Source organism: Pelodiscus sinensis, chromosome 4 (assembly GCF_049634645.1).
Source record: "Pelodiscus sinensis isolate JC-2024 chromosome 4, ASM4963464v1, whole genome shotgun sequence".
Classification (NCBI taxonomy): domain Eukaryota; kingdom Metazoa; phylum Chordata; order Testudines; family Trionychidae; genus Pelodiscus; species Pelodiscus sinensis.
Window position 1 is genome coordinate 74036173 of NC_134714.1, and position 24156 is coordinate 74060328.

Genomic DNA, 24156 nt, shown 5'->3' on the forward strand with positions numbered 1-24156 from the left:
AATTCCACATTTTAAATACCATATTAAAGTATCAGTAAGGAAAAGAAAAAAATGTTCAAAATGATTAAAGGTCTAGAAAACATGACCTCTGAGAAAAGACTGAAAGAATTAGATTTGTTTAGTTGTGAAAAGACTAAAAGAGGACATGATAGAAGTTTTCAAGTATTTTTTAACAGGTGTTACAAGAAGCAGGGAGAAAAATTGTTCTCCTTGACTTCTGATGATAGGACAAGAAGCAATGGGTTTAAATTGCAGCAAGGGAGATTTAGATTGGACATTAGGAAAAACTTCCTGTCAGGTCGGTTAAACACTGGAATAAATTGCCTGGAGAGGTGGTGGAATCCTCATCACTGGAGATATTTAAAAGCAAGTTACACAGACATCTGTCAAGGATAACCTCTAGATGGTGCTTGGTCCTGCCATGAGAGGAAGGGATTGGATTCAATGACCTCTCGAGGTCCCTTCCAGTTCTAGTATTCTATGATTTTATTAAATTATTCATGGGTTTACAAAACATGCCTTAGAAAGAAAGACTTAAGGAACTCAATCTATTCAGTTTAAAGAGAAAGTAATGGAATTTCATAGATTATAAATCTAGAAAGGGCTGCAGTGATATCTATTCTAACCTGCTGTATAATACAGGTCATTGGCCTTTTCTGAATTAATTTATTTTAAACTAAAGCACATATTTTAGAAAAATATTAAACCTTTATTTATAAATTACCAATGAAAGAAAATCCACCGCGACCCTTGTAAGTTTCTCTAATAGTTAATTTCCCTCTTGGTTAAATTTGTACCTTATTTATAATCTGAATTTGTCTAACTTCAACTGCTAGTACTTGGATCTTGTATATCTTTGCCTATCAGATTGAGGAGCTCTTTGTGATTGAAATAAAATGAGCACTATGCCTTTCACCATAATATGGCATATTTTCTAATCCTTTAATCATTCATGTGGCTTTTCTGTGAACCAACTCCAACGTATTGACATCCTTGTTGAACTGTGGACACCAAACCTGCACACTGTATTCCAGTAGCGGTCACACCAATGCCAAATACAGAATTCCACTGTTCATACATCCAGAATTTTATTAGCCCTTTCGGCCACAATGTCACACTAAACCCCAAGTCTATTTCAGAGTCCCTGCTTCCTGGGATAGTCTCTCATCTGGTAAGTATAGCTTACATACTTTGTACGACTTCATATTTGGCATATTAAAATGTATAATATTTGCTTATGTCCAGATTACCAAACTATCCAGAGACATGGTGTTTAAAATTGGCAGCAGCAAGCATTTAGTCTTGAATAGCATTCTGTTCCACATGGCAGTAATAGCTGGAACTTATTGAAAAATGTCATTGGGTTAAACGGGGCCTAAGGGTAGACATATCACTTCAAAGCTGACAGTATGTTGCACTCACTGCTCCATACTTAACATGCTACACCTAATTTGTTCACAGATTAATAAAATTGTAAATGAATTTACTAAAATGTGAACACTACCATTTTTTCCCAATATAGTATACCTTGTCAATGTTAATTACAAGCAATCCAAATTCTTAGGAAAATCTCTTTAATAGAATGCATCTTTGTTATAACATAGTTAACATTCAACATTTTAAAATAAGTTATTTTGTACTGTATATATAGTCTATAAAATGTCTTTCTAGGGCATCAAGGTCTGCATTAAGATACATTACATTTGTCTAGATCCTGTCACACATCATTTATCATGTATAGTAAGTAACTGCCATACAATTTTTTTTTTTACTATTGCCTCACAATAAACCATGCAGCCTTGTACATAAAGGAAAAATGTTTGTTTGAAATCTGTGTTTTAATCTTGCAAACATGTATAAACAATGAAATGAAACATTTTCAAAGAACTTTCTAAATCACCACACACAAGTTTTCTGAATAATTTTTTAGCCTACCTGAGAGACTCTGCCATCCGCCTTAAGTCTTCATTTTGTTGTTTTAAACGTTCAAGTTTTGCAAGTATCTTGGATAGTTCACGACTGGAATGATCTGGGTGTTCATTATCTCGTACCAAGTGTCCACCTATATAAAATAGCAAGGTCCCCCAGGCAAAGAGGATGAGCATAATCCAACGCCAGGAACCAGTCCATGGCCGCATTTTCAGATGCTCAGTTCACTTAGCTCACAAAATAAACATTGTAATTCCTTAGTCAGCACAAAGATGGACAACTTCTGCTCCGCTGTTTCACCACATTATGCGTAACACAAATTATAATGTGTTAGTCCAACGCAATTCTTTAAGAGAAATCCTTATGATGATGTATGTAGAATACTTTATGTATCACACATTTCTTGGTTTTATATTCTGTAAAAAGAATAAAAACAAGTATAATTAAGTAAGAGGATTGATAAATAATGGAATATATTGGATGGCAATTAAAGTAAATGTCCATGCAAGAAAATTGACAGATAATATAAACACTGTTTCATCAACTAGGGAAAGAAAACCTTTTAAGTTTTCACAGTAAATCACCTGTGTTTACTACAAAATAATGTGAAATATCATCAGCTCTTCCAAATAATAATGCTCACTAATTTGTACAATGCCCTTTCACACATCACAAAAGGTTAAGTCATTGATTCATCAATAAATCAGATTAGACATTCTGCAGAAAATTTAGTACTTAAATGGAAACATAAGCATGGCTATTATACAAATTATACTTTTTTTTGTCTTCTATCCTTTTTCACTTGTATGAACTTTCACTTCTAGCTATCGTTATTGTACCACAAATCTGTATTTCTCACTAAACTGCAACACTATCCTGCTTCATTATTAGGTCTTCCAATACTATAATTTCTACAAAGAAACACTGGACTTTCAAATGACAGAAAAAAGAAGGACTTCAAATAAATTAACACCTTATAGTTAAGCACAGAAAGAAAACTCATAGGGTTCAAGTAGAAAAAAAGAAAAGAAAATCAATTAAGTTTTTGAACAATGGAAAGAATGCACAAATATTTCATGTAATTCTAAAACAAATGCAATGATGCATACTAGAGATGTTAAAGACTAGTCGATTTCCCCTCCCCACCCCCCCGGTGCCTCTATCACATAGAGACAGCAAAGCGGGGCGGGGGAGAAGGGGTATTAGAAAGCAGCAATGCCACACAGCTGACCCTGGGCTCAGCTGTACAGTGCTATGCATGTGGAGCCCAGGCTCAGCTGGGGACTCCCCAGCTAAACCCGGGCTCCAGCACAGTATTACTGCAGAACCCAGGATCAGCTGGGAAATCCCCAGCTCACCATGAACTCTGAGGAAATGGTGCGCAGAACCTGTGGTCAGCTAGGGAGTCGCCAGCTAACCCCAGTCTCTACATGCGCAGTGCCGCACAGCTGATCCCCGGCTCAGCTGTGTGGCGCTGCCCCTTTAAACACCACCTCGGCTTTTCAAAGCTTATGAAGCCAGTTCAAATTGTGAAAACTCGTGTTTAAGTACAGAGAAGTTATATTTAACAGTTATATACACAACTGTGTTTAGACCAACTTAAAAGAAAGTACTACTATTTGGCAAACAAAACCAAAACAATTTTATCCAAAGTGACCTTTTAAAAACATCTCAGCTCAATTTTCTGCTTAGCAAAAGCACATCACTTCCTGGTCTAACAATTTCCTTTATCTCACTACATCCAGCATTGATATTTTAAATATGAACTGAGAAGTCACCCAGTCACCCAACCCTGCCTCCCCATCTTACTCTTTCTTCCTTGTTTGCAACTGAGTATTTGTGCCAATTATCAGGCATCAGTTCTTGCTATGAAGTTGGGAATTTTCAAGTCTGCAAATCTTCCATCTAAACAAAACCCCTCTGAAACATTCCTTTAACTAATCTCTTTTTTTAACCTTCCTTTGATGACAGCCTCCTTGCAGCTCGACCAACTTCAAGAGAAAAGTCACCATTAAAGTTGAGAGGAATGCTGTTCCTACCATGCAACAACCTACATACTGGTCCAGTTACAAAGGATATGTTGGCAGCACTGGCTTCCAGATTCATGAAATTCAAAATAACGCGCAAGTTACTGTCATCAAAGGTTGACAAAGCTTTCTTACCTTTTATGAAAGGTGTGGCACAAAACCATCTCACTACATTTCAGACAACTGGCATATGGCAGATCAAAACACACAGAATTAACAGTAGTTAACAACTAAATAGCACTTAAGTGGAAAAAAAAGCTTTCCAGTCACCCTCTCAGTCTTTCTATCTAAGGCGTCTTTGATTAAAAAAAAAAGAACACCCCACCATGGGCAAATGAGTTTTCTTTGAACAAGACAGTACTGCAGAATTGCACATTAGGTGCCCATACTTTTCTACACATTTCTAAGGTAGCTTTACACATATGTATTTTGTTCTGTCATGGCAAAAAGCAAATTTCATTTGGGGATACATAGGCTGCTTCCACGATATCTTGGTTATTTCTCCTGAGGAACAGTGAAACTATACAGTCTAGTTTCTGTTCTGATCCTTCAAACCTCAGAGCTCAAAGACCTTCCTAATGCAGTCCTGCAATAGTGTATTAATTATTTTTATTACCGTGGTGCCTAGGAGCCTGTGTCATAGGCTCCCCCATTGCGCTAAGGTCTGTACAAACACAGAACAAAATTAAACAATTTGAAATGAAAAGAAAATGAAAAATCATCAGCCTAATAATGATCAGTCATAATTTAAAATGATATGGCCAAATTGGAGAAATGGTCTGAGGTAAACAGGATGAAGTTTAATAAAGACAAATGCAAAGTGCTCGACTTAGGAACAATCAGTTTCATACAATTGAGAGGCGATAGTGTGGGAACAGACTATGAAGACAGAGTCTGATGCCACACTTCCGACTGAGTACACCATCACTTAATTCTCCTCCTCAGAAGTGTACCTTCTGAAGGCATGTGTTCACAGCAACAAAAGATATGTTCTTAATTCATGTTATACAACACTTTATACATGCTATATAACCCTAACTCAGATTAAAACAACAACAACGAAGATACAGAAACTTGTCTTTGAACTCAAGTTAGCAGCTTGAGTTCAAGTCTATAGGGCAGCCTCAGTTTGAACTTGAGCTGCTAACTTCAGTTCAAAGTTGAGCAGCTGCATCTTCACTATTGGTCTTAACTCAAGTTTGCTAACATGATTAATTAACACAAGTTAAAAACACGAGGGATCTGTGTGATTAGGGGTAGGATGTTTTTGTTTGCAGTGTGGACATACCCTACAGAAAGCTGGCTGTCAAACAAAAGAGCAAAGTGTCCAAGGAGCTTGGAGTTTGTACCAGTTAGAGCTTGATTGCCTCAGCTTTTGAAGCTGAAACAAATACATCTCTTTCAACTGTCAAGAAGTTTTGACAGAAAGCTGGGCAATTTTTTTCTTTATGGAGGAGCAAAAGGAATCTGGAAAAACTTGAGAATCCATGAAAAAACATGTTAACAGAGTTAATGGCTGCTGTGATCAAGGCCATGGACCAAAAGGTGCTGAAAACCATAGCTTCTTCTGGCTTCAAACTTATAATAAGAGGAAGCTGCATACCAAATTTGGTGGTTCTAGCTCTTACCCATTTAGGAGGAATTCTTGAACAAATGGACACTCAGATGGACAGACAGGCAAGCAAACAGACAGACAGATGCATATTTCTAAAGTATATAAAATGAAGTGGAGAAGAGGCACAAGGCTAGAGAGCAACACAATCTTTCAACCGGTGGTCAAAACTATTTTTGTAGCTTTTACCAAAAATTTGGGCCATGATTATTTTCACTCTGATTCCTCCTATATCACTTTCATCACTTTTTCTGAAAGAGTTAAGACGACAGGCCTTAATTTTGTTGGCAAATATATTTTTTAACAAGTCCTCAACTTTTCCTCAATATTTGGGAGAGAAGACATTAGATGCAAGTCTAATCAGAAAACTAGGCCACATTTTTCAAAAATAAGAATCTAAAGTTATCTCCTGATTTACAAAAGCTGACTGTAGTGGGGATCAATTGAGCACAAAGCAATTTTGAAATAGCAGGACACCTATAACACAGGTGGTAAAAAGTGGATTTAGGTGACTACGGTTATGCTCCTATTTTTGAACATTTTGGCTGAAAATCATCTTGGGTAAAATGTCTGTAAGACACTGTTTTACTTTTTCCTTGTCCTCTGCTAAACAGCTAGAAACTAGAGGGCATGACAGAGATCTTTTAAGCTGAGGTTTTTTTTTAATATTTGTGAAGATAGAACTGACATCTCTGCTCTCCCCCTACACTTCCAGGGATCTATGCTTCCATGACTGCTTTTTTGAAAGAATGGGTCATTGGCACAGAAAATACCTTGACAAACTGGCAATTCTTCTCTTTATTCTTGAGGGCAGAGAAGTGTGAAATTCAGGTCTACGAGAAACCTTGTCTTGCGTGCACCACTATTTCTGATGGGGATGCAGCACCCTACTTAAAAGAACTAGAGCTCCACTGAAAAGCTTTCAATATTGGTAGCAACTATTTCAGGAGTCCCAGCTAACTGAAATGGAGGTAGCATAATACAGCTTAAATGCTGAAACTATGGCAGGAACTGTCCTAGGCAGATCCCTTGCAGCAAATACAGAGAACGGTGCTATTTCCTGCATTGACTCTTTCATTCTACCTCCAGAGGATTTAGCAGAAAGATGACCTAGACTTTGTTCTTTGTGAGCCTTATGCATGAAGAAACTGACACAATGACAACTGGGTACACAAATAACCCTTGCTTGCTCCACAAAAAAAATAAGCATGGTTTTCAGGTTTGTCATAATTCCTGTGCCATGCCACTGTGCACACGGAGAGAAAAACTGTACTAAATACAGAAAAAAGTTTTAAACCATGTTATGAAAACAGTCGCTAATCAGCAATGCTAATGCTAAAACTAGAGTAAAACTACAACTGTACAAAACAGAACTAGACTAGAAAAACATCATTTCTGGAAAAAGCAGTTTTCCACATCTACAGCTAATTGTGCAAGAGAAAAGCCTTTAAAAAATCCTTACTATGATACTAATACCACTTTAGATTTTTTTAAACTGAATTTTAAAATCTAGTTTATTATTGAACTTGGAACTTAGGCCAGTCAGTTTCAAGCCAATTTAATTTTCAGCTGTTCGTGTACTACCACAATTCCACAGAGAAACATTTATTTATTTGCAAAAGCGACAAGGAGTCCTGTGGTACCTTATAGACTACCAGATTTATTGGAGCATACGCTTTCGTGGGCAAAGACCCACTTCATCAGATGCATGTAGTGGAAATTCCAGAGGCACGTATAAATATACAGGCATAAGAAAAGAGTACACCAATCAAGAGTAAGGCTAGAGATAATGATTCAGTCAGGGAGGATGAGGCCTACTTCTAGCAGCTGATGTGGAAGTGTGAACACCAAGAGAGTAGAAACTGCTTTTGTAGTTGGCTAGCCATTCACAATCTTTGTTTAATCCTAAACTGATAGTGTCAAATTTGCAGATGAACTGTAGCTCAACAGTTTCTCTTTGAAGTCTGTTCTTGAAGTTTTTTTGTTGCAGGATGGCTACCTTTAAATCTGCTACTGTGTGTCCAGGGAGACTGAAGCGTTCTCCCACAGGTTTTTTGTATATTACCGTTCCTGATTTATGTTCATTTATTCTTTTACGTAGGGACTGTCCAGTTTGGCCGATGTATATAGCAGAGGGGCATTGCTAGCACATGATGGCATATATTACATTGGTAAATGTGCAGGTGAATGAACCCATGATGTTGCAATTGATCTGGTTAGGTCCTGTGATGGTGTCGCCGGTGTAGATATTTATTTATTTGTTTATTACAAAATTACAGTTGAAGCAGTTTTTTTATTTCAATTAAAACATTTATATTTCTTTCTAGTTTAGTAAGAATTCTCCTTTTATAAAGAAATTCTGACCTAAATGTGACTTGACAGCAGGCTTTAAGTTTCAAGTTGGGACTCTTAACTTTGCCTCCTTACCTCCGCTGCAAATATCCATTGCAAGAGGACTTTTCATTATATGAACTCACAACAGAATATATGCACTAATTCAAAATGTTTCACATATGTATCTGATTAGAGTACAATTAAATTATATTGGAAAAAATGACCCCTAAAGCACTTTCACTAGTTAATGAAAATTATCCAATTTACTGTGGAATTTGCTTTATCATCACAGAGAAGAAAAAGGCTAGCCAGAAACCCAGGGAAAAGACTAATCTTTAATGACTCTGATGTCAGAGACAAGAAAAGAATTATCACGGCTCCAAAGCAAGATGAAATATCAAAGTTAAGGAACACACACTGACAAATGCAACGAAACAATTTTTTTTTAACTGACACCTCAGTGGCATCTTCTGCAAAATAGAGAGTATCATATCCAGAAAAGGGTAAACTTGAGATTTAAAATGAAAAAGAAAAAAGAATGCAATAAGAGACGACTCCAACAAAAAAGTCAGTGGATAAGAACTATTTTCACAAGTCCTGATTCAAATCAGCCATGTCTGATTATAATATCCACATGTTAAGTCAAATAGGATTCCTATCTGTTTGGGAACAGCTCCTTTCAAAATGCCCTTAGAGCTTTTCTTCTTATCTTACTGGTGAGTATCGCCAAAGAATAAGAAAAAAGCATACTGTATCACAAAAATAATATATTGTAACATAGCAATATACCTGAAACGGTTATCTTCTATTTTGATAGTTGCTGCTACAAACAAAACATTAACATTATCTATACTTAGTTTCTTAGATTGAGGCTCACATGTATTATTTTTAAAGGGCACCAGTTACACACGCATGTTCTCCCAAAAGCTTTAATGTTGCTGTAACAGGCACCCAGGTGTAATTAGACATCTTCAATATTAGCAACCTGATTTCAGGCAATATTAGGTATCTGATTCACACCTGTGTAAAGCTGAATCTAACGTAATACTATTCCAATTTTAAAACACTATCTTTGGAAACAGCGGCGAGGAATCCTATGGCACCTTATAGACTAACAGAAGTGTTGGAGCATAAGCTTTCGTGGGCAAAGACCCACTTCGTCAGATGCATGTCATCTGTGGGTCTTTGCCCACGAAAGCTTATGCTCCAACACTTTGGTTAGTCTATATGCCAGCAGCTTTTACAGATTCAGACTAACACGGCTACCCCTCTGATACTATCTTTGGCAACCAACTTTACACATCTCCCAGTTGGACATTTCTATAATTCTATTATATTGATTTCTTAAAGGAAAGAATGCCCCTACCGAATTCCAGCTCTAGGAGTCATTATATAAGAATATCAACCTTGAATTTTTTTTAAAAAGTAAGTTTCTAGCTCTCATGGTTATGGAAAAAAGCTAAATGCAGAAGATTTTAAAAAAGAAAGCAAATGAAAATATTAAATGTATTATTTTTAAACTCATTTTTAAGCCAGTCATGGTTTTGGGGCACAGAGTCACAATTTTTGCAACATCCTCTCTTCTCCTTGGAAACAATGCAAGGTTGCAGACCTATTAAGCTCACATGAATGCAAGACTGTAAAATAAGAGTCCAATGTAATACCAAATGAGCAAACAGGAAAAGTAAGAGTATTAGGAAAACTTTAACTGTAGTTTTCCTGATGCTTCTGCAATTAAAATCTCACAAAGACCAATTGAACTTTTAGATATGTGGGTTGGGAGCCTAAATGCTGTGTCAGTCGCATCTAGCGTGCCTATAAGGCCATCCTGGAGATTGTATGGCCCTACACGATCACAGCTTTGAACTGTTATTTCTTTGCCTCAGGAATGTCTGAAATAAAATAATTTCGTTAGGAATAATTCAAATGGTTATATTTGCTTAGTAGTGCTGTGTAATTTGCAACTTGGAAGTGCAGTGTTGACGACATACAGACTTGCCATCAGAAGAGATCCAGCCTTTTGCTGTCAAGATCAAATGGAGTGGATCTCAAGTGCTGCTGTTTAGTCTTTTGGTGTGCTGCCTCCACCACCAAAGAATTAGGTGCAGGATGTGCAAAAAGAAACTCTGATGCTTTGGGAGGAAAACGTAATATTTCTTGTCAACATGCTTGCATGTTGGGGTGGCAGTTGCTGGTGTCTGCCAGATAGCTTTTGCTGGTTCCATGATGGCTGAGTTAATCCATCAAGCTATGTTCGAAGTTGTAGGAATTAGTAAAATAGCTATCAATTTATGCTGGTTCTCTGACACTTCCTGTTTAGGAATACTGAGTTCCACAGATATACATTTTAAAAGGTATTGGAAATGTGAAAAATTATCTGCCATAGTGGGAGGAGGAGGCATCATGGCTTCATCTGGGGAAGACGATTTGTTAATGTCAGGTGATGTGTTCAGTGAGGGGTCAGACTGGTCCCCTTGTATTGCACATTGCTATTAAGGGGCCGGGGACTGTTGAGGAAAGTGTTGAGGCACTTAAACACATTTGCGTGATTGATGATATTTATAGCAAGGCTGCCACGGACTCTAGTACTGCCATTGTGGGTAAGACATGGGAGGTGGTACCCATGGGTTGTTATACCAAGGTGGCATGTCCCAGTGTCTGGAGCATGGGGGGAATGGGTACTGGCTGAGTACACAAAATAAATCAATCAGCAGGGGGTTGTTAGGTGAGAACATCCCATCTACCTCCTCATCAGAGTCACTAGAAAATCTTCTTGGTGATACATCCAATCTCAGTGCCAAGGAACCAGAAAAATGTCAGTGCCGAGAAAGGGTAAACTGAAAGGTGAGGAGACAAGGAGGTCTCGATGTTGTTTATACTGCTGTGCTGGCATAGACAGTGCCATGGCTGGCTGCACCCCATGCTACCTGTGGTACCGTGTGATGTCTTGGCACAGAGCAGCCAGGCAAAATGGTAGGTGCTGTGGGTTAGTGCCTAAAGCGATACCAGAAACTGTGCTCGGCACTGGATGCAGTTGCCGTTCTGACAATGAAACACCAGTGCTAGTAGTTGCAGCAGCACTCAAGGCAGGCAACTTGAAGCCTGTGGCCTTGGAATGGGGTTTTGCATTTCCCATTTTCATCGTGGTGCTGGACATGCTCGGTATATCATAAGGACTCAGACACGGTACCAGATTCGCTCTCGGCACCATGCGCGCAGAGATGAGCATTTAGATGCTGGGGCCTCTTGAGGCAATGAGAAGGTGCATTTCTTTGAAGATTTTTTTGTCCTTTTGTGCCTGGTGCTTATCAGATTGTAGGCCCAGATCTGAGGTTGGCCAATTATTTTTCAAGTAAAATCAGTTTGAAGGATTAGTCTCTGTCAGGCTGTGCTCTTGCTTTCGGATTAGCACAGGTGAGGGCATTTCTGTGAGATGTGAACCTTGCCAAGGCAGCGAACATATTTGGCATGTCCATCCATCATAGGAATATGGTCCTTACACGAAGAACAGCACTTAAAACCCAAAGAGCCAGGCATGGCACTTACTATGACTAATGATCTATGGGTAAAAAAAAACTTGGAGGAAAGAGTTGTTTGAAGGTTTTTTTTTTGGGGGGGGGGGGGGGTAAGTAACAGCTAATGAAGGGAATAACTCACGAACTAACAAGAGGTAACAACTGGGGAAAAACTGGTTTACTTATCTAAAATGCAAAACAAGGTTGGGAACGCTGCCAAGCTCCATCTGTGACCAGAGGCGGTAGAGAAGGAACTGGGAGTAGGGGGACTCATGCTCAATGCCTATGCAGTAGGAACACAAGGCTTGAGGCACACACAAGCGTGGTCCCAGAGACACTGCTTTGAAGACTCTGGAGAAAAGGTTCGGTGGCAGCACACTGCTGTAATGTGCAGCACCCACAGGGACATCTCTCTCGAAGAACTGGTTATTAGTTTTATTTAACAGAAAAAGCTTGCCATATTTTCATATCATATATAATTAGCAAGTGTTACAGAAAACTGTAATGCCCTATTGCCATATGATTTAGACAATTCCACGAATAAAAAGAACGGTAGTTTTAATAAAAACATTTATATAACAGCTAAAAAGCTTGAAATTATTTTATAAATATATTTACAGAATTTCTTAATTTCACCCTACGAGGCATAACGGGCAGGTTGATAAAGTGCTTTCAGGTCGACGCGGGAGCGTCCAGACTAGCGCGCTGAGCCGACAAAAAGCTGACCAGCTGTTTGTCGGCTCAACGCGGCAGCCATTTAAATTTAAATGAAACCGTAATTATTTAAATCACGGCTTCAATTCCCTTTGCCGATCAGCCTAATCTACATGGCTCCATTGATGGAGCCATGTAGTTTAGACACACCCTAAGAGTTGTTCCCAAAAATTTTCTCTCTTTTTTAATTTGTTTTACTTAGTTGCTCTGTAATACCTAGCAATCAAGTATGCTTTATCAAGTATATCTTTTTTGTTAAGTTAATAAAAATCACTTTAAGGAGATGATTTCATTCTTGTGTCCAGGAAAGGAACAGAGGCTCTGTGTGTGCATGTGTGTCTGCCTGCCTAAGACAAGCAGTCAGCTACTAGACACAGTATTTTATTTTCTCTTTGTTTTTCAAGCTCTCTTGTGTGAAAAGAGATTGGGGGTACCCCGCAGGAAGAAGTCCAAGTCATTCTTCCTGGGTTGAAGAAGAAAGGGGTAATTCCTTTGTTTCACTTGGTGGTGGCAGCTACCCCCCAAAGTCAGCAAATCTGTGACTCTGGGGAGTTTTTTAAGGAGAGCCTATAGAGGCAAGGTATTTAAGGTCTTTGCAGGCCACCATCTTCTGCACTCGGAGTGCCAGAGTGAGAAACAGCCCAGACAATTCTGATACTGGATGAGAATAAAAACAACTTCCAGACAGACAGATGTTACAAGAATGGATTCTGACTAATCAAGAGCTGACATAGCAAAATATATAGACTTGAATGGGAGAAAAGTCCTTGGGTCTCATATTGTCAAGCTCAGAGCATTGGTGCGAACCAATAGAATTCTAGCGCCTACATCTCTCACATTTAACTCACCTGGCCAGCGAGTAAATGTGAGCAACAGACTGGTAGCTATAACATCAACAAGAGTGAGTGTGTGTCTGTGTAGATATAACACACTATATGCATATTCCAAATGATGTAACATTATCAATAAATGTGGTGTTTTGCCTTAACCCCCTGAAAAAGATCCCGTCTAATTCTTTCAAATACAACAGCAGCTAGAGGCATGAGACCTGAGAGGAGACCCTGGAACACTCCAAAAATATAGTTATGATAAAACTGAGAAAATGATAATTGACTGATCACAATTTAAACTAAAGAGTTGCCTCACCTTATGCTTACGGCTGTGCAATCAAAATTAAAGAAGCTAAAAATAATTAAGGGATCTCTTCAAATTACTTTCTTGGACTAGGGAAAAGTCTATATATATATAAAGTTGAGAATGTAATTTTTACAGTATAAGAAAACTTTAAATAATACCGTAAATTGATCAGAACTGCTAGATAAAGAACACAGATTTAGAACTGCAGCTTTTACAACAGGGGAAATAATTCATATCCAAAACCAGTCTGTTTCTACAGTGGAAAAATGTTTACTGCTAACTTGAGAACTTTAATAGGAAAATTCAATAGTTGGATATTTAAGGCTTGATCCAAAGCCCTATGAAGTTAAAAGGTGTGTTGTACAGACTTCAATAGGCTTTGGGCCCCTACCTGAGAAATCTCTCAGTCTATACAAATAATCTACACTTACAGCACTGCAGCAGCAAAGCTGCACCAGTGCCGAAGATGTTACTAAGGCCAACAGGTGAGCTTCTGCCACTGGAATAGATACTACACCTCCCTGAGATACTACACCTCTCACTGACATAGCACTGACTGCAGGTTAGGTGACTATAACAACATTGCTCAGGAGTATGGATTTACTGACAGAAGTTTATAGTGTGGATCAGGACTAAGTGTTTTCCCATAATAAAATAACTAGATATGTTGCGCCACCCCTCCGCAAGGGCATTAGTGTTTTTCCTAAATGGCCTGTGTCCTTTAGCTACATATAAAATAACTAAGAATGTCTACATATCAAAAAACAGTTCACATCAGCGTGTGGGCTTTTCAAATATACCTCATATGCACGCTAAGGAGAAAAAAGAAGCTGAAAAATTAAAACATTAATCACTATAACCACCAGCCTATTTAGAAACAATGTAGAAAAAGTAGGGATTTATTACTCTCTCTTTTGTCACACAAAGTGAAATTCACCAAGTATACAGGACCAGCACAAGAACACTGCAAGACTTGAATCCTATTTAAGCCTCTAGAATGAATTAAAATACACTTGAAATCTCTTTAATCCAGCAACCCTGGGAAATAGGGTATGACATATTAAAGATTTTTCTGGGCCAGGGAGGGAGCCTTGGGGTGAAGTTCTTACCTGCCGCCCCATTCCTGGGGCACACATGGATCCACTGTCCCTGCTGCTCCCAAGCACTGCCCCCTGCCGCTATGGGGAAAAGCCTCAGAAGGAGAAAGGGAAGTCCTGAGCCAGCAATAAACAAAAATAATTAGAAACATTAAATAATGGACTCAAAAAATTAAATGGGTTTAAAAACCTTGTGATTTTGTAGCAAGTGACATATTCAAAAATATTTAGAGTATGTTTTCATATTTTGGTTTATGACACGTCTTTGAGAACCAATTCCAAGCTATAAATTAGTGTTAATTATCTATATTCTCATTGGACTAGTACATTTTCTTAGTAAAGTGAAATCTTGCCTCACCAATCTATTGGAATACTATGAAGCTGTCAACAAACAAGTGGACAGGTGTGATCTAGTTGGTATAATGTACTTGGGACTTTCATAAAAGATTTGGACTACATCAAAGGCCCTGAGCAAACTAAGCACTCCTGGGATAAGACAGAAGGTACTCTCATCGGTCAGTAATTGGGTAAAAATGGGAATCAAGGGCAAGTACAAGTAGTCTGGTTTTACAATGTAAGAGGTAAATAGCAGTGTCCTCCAAGGACCTATACTGGAATCTGGTACTGTTCAACGTACTCATAGGATCTGAAAAAAGGGGATGAATAGTGAAGAGATTGCAGAGTATGTTGGCTAGCATTGTTACCTACCAGCCCTGTGCTTTTGGGAGCCAGGGAGTGACATTCATGGAAAACCATCCTCCCCTCCCCCTCTTAGCCTTTGCTGGAATCAGACAAAGCAATGAAAAGGCTGGGGAAGACACACCTACACTGCTTCAGACAAAGGTGATACAATTAAGGAAACACCCCAGCCTCATTTGCATTAAAGATGGAACAGAGGGACATCTCATTAGCATACAGAATGGAGAGCAGCTCTTCCAAGGCAAGAACCGCAGTGAACTATAGGACACTGAAAGCAGAGAAGCACTGCCTGATGGGAAATCCCTGCTCCAGATGCTAATGAACCTAGGCCTGCTCACACCCAAATTAGTCATTATCAGACCAATTCTAGTAGCGATCCTATTGACATCTAAAATACCGAAACTGCCTAGTTGCATTGTGAGCTCGTTCAAGGAACCCATAACCAGGGGTGATCAGTCTCTATTGTCTCTCCTCTTTCTCTTTGAACTATCCCTATAAAAACGCCTATCTTTGCCCCAAGAAAAACTGTTCTGATACCTGACTTAAACTGCATCAGTTCCATTGAGACTTCCTCATCTCCTGTCTGATCGTGCTGGGGGCTCTGTTCTGCTTGTCTCCTGCCCTCTGGACCCCCCGGCTACCATCATCACCTGGGAACCCCGATCAGTGAAAGCTCCGTGGAGTGGTGAGGTCTCTCTCTCTCTTTCTCTCATCAACTATCTCTCTAAGCATAGCCTCCTGACCCTGCCCTATGTAAACTGTTATATGGTTACCTAACATTTGTAATCAGTTTCAATTTAGATTTAATATTGTAATTGTTAGATTTAATATTGTAACTTTTTGATATCTATTCACTACTCAGAAATAAATAACGTTCATTGTTAAGCTGGTTGCTTCTCTCTCTTTCTTTCTCTTTTGCTCACTCTTTCTGAAGGGGTGTTGTTTTGGCTTCCCCATTCACTCTGCAACAACGCTTCTTGTACCCAAGCAAAAGACCCCTGTAGTGCCCAAAATCCTGTGGGGTTTGCTCATTGTGTGGTTTACCAGTGAATGATTGTGGTGTGAAAGTGGGGATAGGGGGTGCTGAACCTGGGGACTTATGAGGATGGCAGCTTAAAGTGCTGTTTAATCCAGCCCACGGAGTCCAAAGGCACATGAGGGTGCAGTGTGGCATTGCTGTGAAACCCAGCCAGCTGAGTCCAGGGACATATGAGGGGGTCAGCTTGTGAGTGCTGAGTACCCAGTCCTCTCAGAAGTGCTCTGATTAGTGGGTGTGAGTGTCTGTGTGTGTTGCCAAGGTGGTAAGAACCCCATCCTGAGGAACCTAGTTCCTGCAGGAGAGCTCCAGTGGGAGGGGGAATTGGCAGCAGGGAGAATTCAGCTCCATATGAGAGCACAAGTAAGCACCAACAGCACACTGACAGAATTGTTAACCTTCCCCCAGTCCCATAAAGGTAACCCTGATAAATGAGCATACCCCAGAGTATTGGGCAAATCTGGTAACAGCATATAATTATGTATCATATTACTAATATGGTGTGGATAATACATAGTATATATGTATGTAATGCATTAGGCCAGCAGTGCCCAAACTTTAAAAGGTCATACCCTCCCCCCTCAGAGTTGGGGCTATAAGAGGGGCTGCAGCTGGGGGACAGGATGTGACAGGGATAAAGAGGGCTAAAGCTGTGGCCGCAGCTGGGGTTGGGCCTTGGGCCAGAAACAGGGAGCTGGGGGAGTAGCAGAGCTGCAATCAGCTTATGGTGGGGGCAAGCAGCCAGACTAAGGGAAAGGTACAGCTCCACTCCCAGTCTTGCCCCCAGGCTGGGAATAGAGTCATGGCCAGCAGCCAAAGCTGGGGACATGCCTGGGGATATGGAGGGGCTCGGTGATTCCCAAGCCCCACTACCCCCCTTCAGATGCTCCATCACACCCTCTTTTATTAAGCACTAATAAAATTCAGCACAAGGATTGCAATGGTGATATAGCCTAAACTGGCATACTCCGTAATCTCAATCACTTATGTTAAATATCCCATAACAACTTGCATTTGCTGAAGCCAGGATTTGACAAAAGCAGACAAGCAGGGGAGAGGTCCAGGATATGGTAAAGGCATCTCCCTTTGATCTCTTGCCCTGATCTGCTCAAGAGCAGACACAGTCGCATTTGCAGTTGGCTGGTGTCACAGCTAAGTCTATGATCAGGAACCCCAACTATCGCAAGATTGGGAGGATGAAGTTGAGACTGAGTTCCCACTCGTGCTGTTCCAAGAAGTGCCTGTTGAATGTGTTCATCGTGATGTTCTGTTGACCTGATATGTACGTTGCAGTTGGAATTGTGTCATGCTTTGGGCACCAGTTCCAGAATCTGCACATAGTAAAGCTACCCTGCCAGCTGATGTAAAACATAGAGGGTGTGTTGTCCATGAGGACATGTATAGTTTTGCCCTGGACGAAAGGAAGGAAGTGTGTACACATTTTGCAGATGGCCCTGAGTTCCAAGATATTGACGTGAAGCCGCATCTCAGATTCAGACCATCTGTCCTGGACTGTCTGCATGTTGCAATGGGTGCCCCAATCCAGTAGCAATGCATTGGAGCAATGAAAAGGTACGCCCTCGAGGAGATTGTATGGGAAGGTCCACCATTCAAGAGATCGGAGGACTAGTCGTGGAAGTGTAAAACATCTTGCAAGGCTGTGTTGTTTGGGAATGTAAATGGTTGTGAACCAAGTCTGTAGGCAACGCATATGTAGTATGGCGACAGAGACAACAAAGGGAGTAGCCACCACGTGTCCCAGAATCTGGAGACACATGCATATGGTCATGAAGGAAGTATGTATGACTTCCTTGATAAGGTCACATAGCGTCAGAAACTGCTGTATTAGAAGATAGGCTCTGTCCAACATGGTGTCCATGAATGCCCCAATAAACTATCTTCTGAGTTGACTCTAAAGTAGATTTCTGCATATTGATAAGTAGATCCAGGTGAGAGAAGCAGTTCTTGGTGGTACTTGTCATGATTAGTGTTTGCTGACATGAAGAGCCTTTGAGCAAGCAGTTGTCAAGGTAGGGGAATATAATGATGCCCTGCCTCCTGAGGAACACCATGACCATAGCCAGAGTTTTGTAAAATACCCACAAGCCGTGCAATGTCTGAAGGGGAGGACTCGATATTGATAGTGGTCTTCGCCCACCGCAAATCTGAGAAACCTCCTATGTGCAGGGTATATCATTATATGAAAATATGTATCCTGAAGGTCAAGGGCTGAGAACCAGTCTCCCTCGTCTAGTGCAGGTATAATAGTTGCAAGAGTCAAAATTCTGAATTACTTGTTGTGTAAAAAGTTGTTGAGCTTCCTGAAATCTAAAATGGGCCTCCAGCCATCTGTTTTCTTGGTTGTTAGGAAGCAGTCGAAATAAACCCCTCTTCCTTGAAACACTGGAGGACCAGCTCTACTGTCCATAAGCTGAGTAGTTTTTGTACCTCCACTTGTAGAAGGGGCTGGTGAGAGGGGTCCCTGAAAGGGGAAGGGGATAATTAGGGGATACAGAAATGAAGGGAATTGTGTAGCCAATACTGATGATCTCAAGGACCCATTTGTCCGTAGTGATGAGAGCCTACTGGTGACAAAAGAGCCTCAAACGGTGATGCAAAACAGAACTGTTATGCACTGGATTGGTGAGATGGTTGCTCAGACCCTGAACCAAATCTTCAAATTTGCTATTTGGCCATAATACATTGGTGTCAGATGACTGATTGTGTTGTGCCCTCCTTCTGTTGGAGCACTGTTTGGGGCGGCTGTTATATGGCCTCTGCTACTGTCTCTGGTATGAAATATACCTGCGTTTTCTATTAGGTAGAGCGCACATGCCTAAGGTTCTCAGCGTGGTGTGGGAGTCCTTCGCTGAATGTAGGACTTCGTCCATCTTGGCCTCAAAGAGTTGGTTCCTGTTAAAGGGGAGTTCTTCTACCTTAGTCTGTAATTCTCTCGGTGACTCCCGAAGCCCTGCACGTGACTATAGCAGTTGCTGTAGCCCTGGCTGCTGTGTTGGCCATGTCCCTAGATACCTGAAGGGCTGTTTGTGTTATTTTCCTTCATTATGAATTGGAGCTGGGGCCTTTTTTGCTTGGGGAGGTCATGGAACAGCTCCTGTAGTCTAGTGTAGTTGTCATGGTCATAGTTAGCCTGGAGAGCGGTGTAATTTGATATTCGGAACTGGAGAGTGGCAGAAAAATAGAGTTTCCTGCCAAAGAGATACAATCACTTGTGCTCCTATTCCTGAGGAGTGACCTTGTACTGAGGCTGTCTGGACCTGTGATGGACAGAGTCCATGACCAATTAATTCAGCTGGAGCGCAGCGCAGCCTCAGCAGGCTGAACACCATGGCCAGCTGGCCATAGGGCTGGCCCCTCTTTGGTCCAGCCCAGCTAAAGCGCGGCGCAGCCTCCACAGGCTGAGCTCCAAGGCCAGCTGGTTGGGTGGATGCCCCTCTTTTCTACAGCCCAGTTGGAGCACGGTACAGCCTAGCTGGAGCAAAGAGGGGCAGCCACCTGGCCATAATGTTCACCCACCGAGGCTGCACCACACTCCAGCTTGGCTGGGGCAAAGAGGGGCAGTCGCACAACCAACTGGCCGTGGCAGTCAACCCACTGAGGCTGCACCACTCTCTACATGGGCTGAAACAAAGAGGGGCAGCCACGCAGCTTTTCTCCCTTCCATCAACCATTTAGTTAGTTAATGAGGGGGGGAATAATGAATTAACAAAAACTTCAGGATTAGCAGATGGTAACTCAGTAAAACAGGAAAATGTCCAAAGCCATGAGCCCCATTGTATGTGCACAGAAAATGTCTTTGAAAAAAAGAGCAATGCCCCGTTAGTTGTGTATCTGTATTTGTACTACGACTGTGATCCAGTTCACTGGAGACTACGGTGACCTTGCTTTGGATCAGGCCCTGAAACTGGCAGTTATGACTGCGGCGTTCTTTTTCCATCAATTTAATTATCAGCTTAGTGGAGAAAAATCAATTAATCATTCAGGGCAATGCTTCTCTGATTGCAGGAGAGATGGTTAATTTTGAAACCTATCAAACTAGATGGTCTGGAGTCAAGTTTCTATTGCCCCTCTTTGCTCCAGCCCAGCTGGAGCATGGTGCAGTGAGACTGTCCCTGCTGCATCAGCCTCGGTAGTATGAACACCATGGCCAGCTGGGCCACGTGGCAGACTGTGAAGAGAGGACAAAATGTATAAATACTTCATTTAAGATTTACATAGCATAAATTAAAAAACAGAATGTTTATCTACAACATTATCTTAGGGCGTATCTTGGGTTGCACGTAAATTTAAAAAGTGATCTTGGGCTGAAAAAGGTTGGTGATCACTATCCTAAAGCATAGGACGGGGGTGTCCAACCTGTGGCTCTTCTGAAGTTAATATGCGGCTCCTTGCTCAGGCACTGACTCCGGGGCGGCAGCTACAGGTGCCAAATTTCCTGTGCTCATTTCCTTGCTCCTTCCCTCCCCCACAGAGCCTACTGAGTACCATGAAACAGCTGATTGCAGTGGGCAGGAGGTGCAGGGAAGGAAGAGGAGGCGCTGATTGGTGGGGCTGCTGGTGGGCAAAAGATGCTGTAGATGGGAGAGGACACACCTGACAGGGACTGTTCACAAATTACTGTAGCTCTTTGGCAATGTACATTGGTAAACTGTGGCTCCTTCTCAGGCTCAAGTTGGCCACCCCTGGCATAGGGTGTTTATCTGCAGCCAGATTGAAAGAACAGCAGTTGTTAGCTGTAAAGCAGGGAGTCACATACTCACATTCCATCTAAACTGCAATACAATAGTGTCATAACAGGCTGTTTAGAAAGAGATTCCATCCTAATGGCACCCACTATTACCAGATAAAGAAACAGATCTCAAGATAATTAAAGAAAACTTAGTTTGACAGTATTTCCTCTGGCAAATTCCTTCTGTATGATCTCTGTCTTGTTTTTAATTGTTTCTATGGGCAATATAATTGATTTTGCTAGGTTTAAATCAACTAAGGTAGCAGGGTTATGATTGGTTAGGTAATTCTGTAACTTAAGTGTGTTACAATTGGTTAGTAAAGTTTTAGTAAAATAATTGGTTGTGGTATATCTCAGCAGGACACAAAAAATGAAATAAAAGCAAGAGAGCCTATAAGGTATCAAGAATGTGGGTACAGAATAATGTACAAAAAAAGAACAAAAAGATTGGTTGTGTTTGATGCCCAGTGATGTGAACTCAAGATGTAGTTTTTATGACGTGGTTCATCTTAGTACTTTGATAACTTCGGTTTGCATATACATCTGTTGTGTACAAATCAATACTTTTTCATTCTGATCAGTTGTAAATTATTCAAGTAGTTAAATAAAGATTTTTAATATCAATAAAAAAAAAGTTTCACTATATATAGTGGGATCCAAGGAGACCAGCAAGAAAGCAAGAAAGAAAAAGAAGGAACAGAAAGACAGACAGACCTGGAAAAAGAACTCCCCTCCAAAACACAGCCTAAGATCAGAGCTGCCAAGAATCCTCTGCATGACCTGATGGCAGCAACCAGAATCGAGACAAGACTGACCTTGCCTGGTCAACAGGGATAGTTCACCTGCCCGAATCCAGAATGGTGAGCATGGCACTATATACTATGCATGTGTATTCGGCTTGTTTGGTAATTGTTAATAAATAGAGAGTAAGGATATTACTGTGTAAGGCTCTTTCATTGGTAAAATATCCTGAAAACCTGCAGGAAGTTTCACCCTGAGCCCTAGGAATTGGGTAGAGATGAATATTTAAATTAATAGGATTACAACCTTGAGCTCAGGAATTGGATAAAAATGTGTGCCCTAGAGTGTGGGGGTGACAGAAAATTCTGTACAAGTAACAGTTCCTCAGTACAAATGTATTGAGTGTCCTTTCTTGTTCTTTTTGCCAAATATAGTTTGAGAGAGTATACGTTAAAAAGCCAGAAGAGACCATTCTGACAATTTAATTTGACCACTTGCATAACAGAGACCAATTTTCCTGAATGAATTACCATTTAAAGTAGAGCATCTCTTTTAGAAAAACACCCAATCTTGGTTTAAAAGTTACAAGTGATCGTGAACCCACCACAGCCCTTCTAAACTATTCCAATGGTTAATTACCCTCTCTGTTAAAAAAATGACCACCTATTTGCAGACCTAATTTAGCTTAAATTCAATTTCCAGCCACTGGATCTTATTGTCTCTCTTTCTACTAGACTGTAGTCTCCATTATCACATTTTGGTACTTATGCACTTATTTACAGATTTTCCCTCCTCAACCTTCTCCTTGTTGAAATGAATTGACTGAGCTCCTAGAATACATCATTATAAAGCATGTTTTCCAATCATCTAGACATTCTCATGGCTCTTCCCTGTAAACATCTCCAAATTATTGATATCCTTCTTGAAAAGTGGACACCATAGTAATCCAACAGCACTCGCATCAGTGCCAAATAGAGTAAAACCCAAGGGGGCCCATTAGAACCAGGATTCAACATTGTAAGGAACTGGGGGCAATAGGGTTGGGTACCAAATTGTCATGGTTTGCCTCCAAAGACCTCTCCCCTCCTTGTCTGCTTAAATAAAACATGGTAGTGGTAATGTCTATCACTATTTGAATAGACAAACTTTTTATTTCTTTGGGGGGGAATTCACAGATATTGTAGATGACCCTCAACTCTAGCTGGCAGTAAGCCCAGATTAAGCTGTTCTGCAGGCCCCCAGCTGGACCATGCCCAGCAGAGCAGAGGCGGCAAGGCCTCCTCAGCAAGTGAACAGGGTTAACTGTTGCTGCACCAGTGCAGGGTTGATATGCCCCATCATAGATCCCAACAGTGAAAAACATTACATAAGAAATACTAAACTGAACTTTAACTACAGCTAACTAAATAATTGACTATTTAAAATGTATTTATAAGGATTAGAGAAGGCAAGCATGCTAAAAGAGGAGAGCTCTGATTCATAGCCATGGGTGGCGAGAAGCAACTAAGGTTAGTTGTGGTGGCCTGACCCTTTTTGCCCTCAATATGGAGCACAATGGCATTCAGAGTGCAAATGCTGCCCTAACAAGTACTCCTGATTAAAATCTCTCTGTCTTGACTGTACTGGGCATTCACTTACCAACTTTATATATATGGATGATATATGAAATCACTTGAACTAAAACTCATTCCATTTTAATTTCCACCTGTCAGAGATTAACACTAATCAATAAATCTGAAAAGCAACTTACATTCTTCATGACAGTAAGAAGTAGAAACAGTTGCATGATGAGCTTCTAGGGAAATTACTGTTTCCTCTCATCTAGCAGTCAGTGAAATTAACTGCTTAAAAAAAAACAAAAAGTTAGTAATAATTTTAATTCAGTGTTTTATTCTGAAATACAGCAAGCACCTGTAAGTGACCTTCCATAAAATTTCAGAACCCCAATGTAGCTCTCAGACCAAAAAGTTAGTCCACCCAAGTCTAATACTGTACATATTCATGGCATAAAATAATTTTAATTGGCACTGTAGATGAAAGTAGCATCTGTAAAGATTGAAGGTGGTTTATTAGTCAGTTTATATAACCTCAGTGAGTTTCAGTCCTTAAAACAGATGCAAAATTAACAAACTTATCTAATTTTCAGGATGAGCTGTACAGATGAGATTTTTAGTGTGTGAACAGTCAAGTAATACAGACATGTATATATCTGTTCAAATATTTGTTTTATCAATAATCTGTCAACACAATTCTGCCAGTGTGCAATGGTTACTTATCAATTTACTGTAAGTCAGACAGAGTTTCATCAGAAATTTTAACCATACAGCTTCCACTTCTATTTAAAGATGTACAGCACTTTCAATATAAATCCCTTCTTTCATGGTATTAAAATTAGTAAACCTGGAAATTAGCAAAGGAGTTGCCCAGGAAAAGATTCATTCTAGGCTGTGGAATTGCAGAGACAACATTTTTGCCCTGACATGACTGAAGATGAGAATCAAAAAAGCATGACTGTAAAGACACTCAAGTGTACTATGAAGTGCTTTTCCAATATACTGAATAATG

At 40.3% G+C, this 24156-nt stretch overlaps 1 protein-coding gene across 5 annotated transcripts in view; it reads right to left on the reverse strand.

Moving 5' to 3' along the window:
- FUT8 (fucosyltransferase 8) overlaps positions 1–24156 on the reverse strand; it is a 176086-nt gene that overhangs the window by 120750 nt on the left and 31180 nt on the right. Inside the window, exons 2-4 of one of the 5 annotated variants that reach the window (XM_075927429.1) lie at positions 23342–23432; positions 14378–14482; positions 1936–2345 (exon numbers count right to left, since the gene is read on the reverse strand). In XM_075927429.1, coding sequence (XP_075783544.1) covers positions 1936–2138 — 203 coding nt within the window. In that variant the 5' untranslated portion in view covers positions 2139–2345; positions 14378–14482; positions 23342–23432. Of the gene's footprint in view, positions 1–1935; positions 2346–14377; positions 14483–23341; positions 23436–24156 lie in introns of all 5 variants that reach the window. The other 4 variants (XM_075927430.1, XM_075927431.1, XM_075927432.1 and 1 more) reach the window with 4 other exon arrangements.